At 45.7% G+C, this 5,000-nt stretch overlaps 1 protein-coding gene and 1 long non-coding RNA gene across 2 annotated transcripts in view; both read left to right on the top strand.

The window, feature by feature from the left end:
• The window catches only part of LOC126581332 (uncharacterized), a 6,242-nt gene extending 2,992 nt beyond the window's left edge, over positions 1–3,250 (top strand). The window contains exon 2 of the mRNA XM_050244907.1: positions 1,793–3,250. Coding sequence (XP_050100864.1) covers positions 1,808–3,190 — 1,383 coding nt within the window. The 5' untranslated portion in view covers positions 1,793–1,807 and the 3' untranslated portion in view covers positions 3,191–3,250. The remainder of the gene's footprint in view (positions 1–1,792) is intronic.
• Positions 3,251–3,565: 315 nt separating this feature from the next.
• Positions 3,566–4,768, top strand: LOC126581331 (uncharacterized). The gene is made up of 3 exons (XR_007609151.1): positions 3,566–3,805; positions 3,900–4,321; positions 4,384–4,768. It is a non-coding gene; the product is annotated as an uncharacterized LOC126581331 (long non-coding RNA).
• Positions 4,769–5,000: the final 232 nt, after the last annotated feature.

Genomic DNA, 5,000 nt, shown 5'->3' with positions numbered 1-5,000 from the left:
GTTTTTGGCTATTATTTTAACATTTCTTTCAAGAGCAGCTATTACGGAAAGGCCCGGGATTCGACAGAGATTCATGCGTTTTGAATTACTTGGCCAAATTTTATGGCAATCTTACCCCTTGGAATGAATAATTCAAGAAGTCTCAACGCGCAGTAGCTGTTCTTGTTTGATGACACGTGTTTCTTTCTTGTGAAAAATTCAATCTCCACCCCAAGAAGCGCACAGCAAGGAGATCGATGTGATAAGAATCGTCATAATCGTGCAACCGAGCGGAGAGCAACGTGTTTGCAGTGCGGCCGCGAAGCGGAACTAATTAACTCCAAATTAACTTAGCATCTGTGGTTTGGCCGCAATCCGCGGCAGCATCAGCTAATAGCCCCACCCTGGCGACTAGGATTCGTCGAAATCACGCGGAATCACGCCACGCCGCGCTGATGGCAATCGTCACTTGATGGCGCGGGCAAACAATTGGGAAAGTTTTATTTTATTTCTCTCCGCCGCACACACACAGAGTAAATACGGACTCGTCGCCTGGGGACTAAGCCTGGAAGGGCAGGAGATGGTTGAAAATTAAAATTAGCATTGCAAAACGTTGCTTTCGCCATGTTGCGTCCTCAGCCCCCACGAACAAGTGGAACTTGCACGGATTGCCACGGGTGTTTACAGTAAAGGGTGTTTACTCTATCTCAGTCTCACTGTTCCGAATGCAAAGGAAAACGCTAAGCAGCAGGGGTAGAAGTTTTGGAATTTTATTTACAACGTGCGATGTACTCCCCACAGCTGAGGCAACCTCAGTTCGTGCTCGAGGATAATGTGGAGATGGTGGAAGGATGGAAGACCACAAAACAAGTGACACAACGACCGGTCTCCATCTCCACGGTATGGAGCTCCAAGACTCTTTTTTGTCGCTTATCGTGGAGCGATGCTCTCAATGAAAAAAGGGGAGGAGAATCGGATCCAGTTGCGAGACCCTCCTACTAATGGCCGCGGATGCTGTGGAGTAGTGGAACATTTAGTTGTGGTATTAGTTGAGCCAGGAGACTTCATGGTTTGTAAGCACAAGGAACTGCTTCTAGTTTAACTTAGATAAGATAATAATAATGATATTAATAATTTTGATTAATTGGATTGTAATATAAATTATTATGAAGTTCCTTAATATACTTTTGGCAAATATTTATTCAACAATAGAATTCGTTTGTGGTAAAACCAAATGAAAAGTTTCCATACCAGAGGCAACATGGCCTTCCGAATGAGTAGAAAACTAATTTACCATTATTTATTCAACCCGATTCACCGATCCGCCCATTCCTTTCATTAATTATCTTGAAACTCTTGGGCCGGTACGGGTCCGGTCCTTTTCCTGCGCTGTCAATCAAAACCAGTTGCAGTTTCCCATTTCCTCACATCTGACGGTGATGGTTGTTGTTGCTGCTGCTGGGAACAATACACCTTACACAGCACGTAAGGGTTCGTACGTAGCATTGGAATGGTACATTCAGCCCCGATGGTCCTATCCGATCGAACCGGTGAAGGGTGTCTCGGGCGCATTCGATTAAATGGAATGCAAATGGCATGTTAAGCGATAGCCCATCATCACTTCCGGCCGGTCTCCGGATCCGGATGAGTGCTTTATGCAATCTCCTTTATAGCTGCTATCTCCCGCTGCTCCATCCATTTAATTGAGTTTTATGCGTTATTGAAATGATACAAAAACATTCGAAATTTATTCTATTAATTTCGCTGGCAATTAATTCTATATCAATTCTCTCCATTGTCTCTCTCTCATCAGTTGAAGATCTTCAAAATGACGGAGGAATTGCAGACACAGCCACAGCCCCAGCCGCAGGCTACGATGCAGCCACAGCCAAAGGCACGGCTAGGACCACAGGACTACAGGAACTCGGAGCTCGTGACCAAGTTTATGGCCGCCAATCCGCCCTACCTGTACTCACCGGCCGTTGGGCCGCACAATTTCTTCTTCAGCGAAATGTTGCGCTCGCTGGTAGCCAACAAACGGAACGAAAGTCTCCGCAATGCCAGTGAACAATTACATCATCAGCAGCAGCAGCAGCACCAGCACCAGCAGCAACAACATCATCAAGCACATGCTCAAGCTCAGCATGTTCAGAGTCAGTTGGCGCTGCAGGCCGCATCAACACGCAGACCACGTAAACGATCGTGGAGTCAGCATCGGTACTACCCGGAAGTTACGCACAAGGAAGGCAAGGATGGTGATGATCGTCCAGCAACGCATCCAGAGAAACCACTGGAGCTGACAAACAAACTGGCCGTGTTCAACAGCCGGAACATTCCCGCAATGCCAGGTGGTGGATCCGTTGGCACTAAACTCTTCCCTGATGAGCCACCAGAGCCCGGATGCTTCAAGACTCCGGCGTATCACGAACGGAAACAGAGCGAACTGAAGCCAGCACCGGCAACGGTGCCCGAGAAGCCCACGATCAACAACTCGAGTCTGCTTCCGGAACCATCCGCCGGATCGATGCCTCCATCGGACTTGATTCTTCCTCCACCACCACCCGTCTGGTATCCACCACTGTACCCTCCGTACGGTATCGATCCGTTGCATTTCTTCATCGATTTACGCGTTTCCGGCCATATTTATGATCGTAAAAAGGAATCCAACTCACCGGGGTCCGGTGGCTCGGAGGGATCGACACTGTCGGTGAAAAGTGAACACTCGAAACTGATCGGTACGGGTGGCGATCGACAGGGATCAGCGTTCAGTGTCCCCAAACCGCGCGATACCGTGCAAACCGTGACTGGAACGGCGGGGGCGGAGGTAGGACCTTCTGCTATTAATCTTGCTACACCGTTAGACGAAGGGGGACAGGGAGTGGACGCAAATGAAGGAGAGCATCGGACGACGGATGCACACCAAGCGCCAGCCGGGTTCGGTGGTGATACGAAGAACGCACATTATGTGCTGCACAATCTGCCGCGTATTTATGGTGATTTGAATGGTAATCATAAGATGGCCGATGGTAGATGCTTGGTGGAGGACGAAGAAACGAATGGTAACTTGAGCGATGAGCAGGAACAGGATCCCGAACCGGACAGTAAATCCATTGGTTCGATCGATGATGCAACGGATGAGGAGAATAAGTACAGGGATGTGGATTTGAATGTGATTTCGGATGAGGAATCGATCGCTGTGGATGAAAATTAGAGCCCTAGACGGGTTGTATTTCGTGTTTAAATTGGTTATCACATGGTGGAAAGTGTTGTAACATTAAGAGCTACTTCAATAAATATCTCAAGCAGTAAGATTTTGTAGAAAACAACACGAAAGAAATGGAGATCACTTCGGACACTTTACCAGGCTGCTCCATCACACTGGAAGATCGATCATGCTGCTGCTAAAAATTCCTGAGTGATTCAGATCACTTGGCTGCACTGGTATTCGTGCTCGTTTGGCAAAACATTCAAACAAGATTGCAGGGCTTCGGTTGTGCACAAACGGCCGCCAGGGTACTTAAAGGCAGGCGGATCCTCCTAGCAGCGGCATTAACTCTCTAACTCTTAGTCGACGTTGTTGTGTTGGCCAGTGTTTGAACACGATTTGGTGCTCGTTGATCGGTTCAGTGTGAAAGATTCCTTGCGATCACGGATTGTGTGGCGATTCTTCTGTGTGTTTCCGAATAATACCTTTGCATAAAATTGAGTGAATTCCTAAATAATCGATGGCGAAAATGAATACTCCGTACAGAATCTACTTTCCACAGAAACCGCAACACAAGGATGAAGTAGTGATAAAGTTCAAATTGATGGAAAATAATGAAAAGTAAGTGTTAGCCATGAACGTCCATGCACAATTTATGGGTAATTTTATTTCATCTTCGAGCTCATGCTGGATATTACGTTATTTGATTTTTTAGTGCTTCGTTCAAGTTTTGCACAGCTGCGGGTAAAACACAGAGAACGCACCAACTGGAAATTGAGCTAACTAAACTGCGCAGTAAACTAAAGCTAACATGCGAGGGTATGGGTGAGAAACAAGAGAATGAAATCGATAACCAGCTGGTTCTAAATCGAGAAGTAATCTATACGCTGGTGTTTCGCTTGTTCGATGGGAACCATCCATCCATCGATGGAAATCAAACATCACCATCAGAACGAACAGAACATGAAAAAAAACCCGAATTCAAAATTGAAGTTTTCCTTGAACGTACCCAAGCTAACTCGATTAACGTAGATATGCCTCTGCAAGTAAATTTAGATCAGCTTCTTTATGTCGAGCTGGGTGGCGCTTTCGAGTACGTAAAAGCATTAATGTTCCGTTTCAATGATGGTCGTCCAGGTAGGTTACATATCCCAAAAAATTGCCTTCCAAAAATTGACCAAACAATTGTCTATTTGCAGCCAATGATCAAGCGAGGGTGCCCGTAGGCGAATGTAAGTGCAATTGTGCGTGGTGCACTTGTTGTGTTAACCCCAAATAGTGAACTGGAATGGACGCACATGACTCCTCCCACGAGTTGCTATGCTTTCTCACGAGCGATCGTGGTTAGCATCAAGTTCGCGAGCATCTTATTTATTCAACATATTATATGCGTTATCAATGATTCAACGTCTGATTCATGACCGATCATGAATGAATGAGTAATCGATTACGTCTTTGCTGCCATAATAACAGCCACTTTGCTCTCTGTTAGATTAGATATTGTGAAGCCAAAAGCATAAACATCATGTTCAGTGTTCGAAGCAATGTCCTAACCTCCTACACAAGCATTTTTTTAAATGTGAAATAAAGCAATTGTTAACAACAAAAAGAGTCAGCCTAACTGCGCTTAACCAATTGTTCTAGAGAAATAAAAAAACACGAAAGAAAAGGAGAAAATTTCCGAAATTGCACATTCTACCAGGCTGCTCCATCATACACGAATGCTGATCATGCTGCTAAAAATTCCTAGGCGTGAGATTTAAATCACTTGGCAGCACTGTTACACGCGCTCGTGTTCACTCGCTCTTGTTTGTAG

The sequence above is a fragment of the Anopheles aquasalis genome, chromosome 2 (assembly GCF_943734665.1).
Source record: "Anopheles aquasalis chromosome 2, idAnoAquaMG_Q_19, whole genome shotgun sequence".
NCBI lineage: Eukaryota > Metazoa > Arthropoda > Insecta > Diptera > Culicidae > Anopheles > Anopheles aquasalis.
The sequence above is the reverse complement of the archived record's forward strand: the minus strand, read 5'-3'. Positions and strand labels throughout refer to the sequence as shown.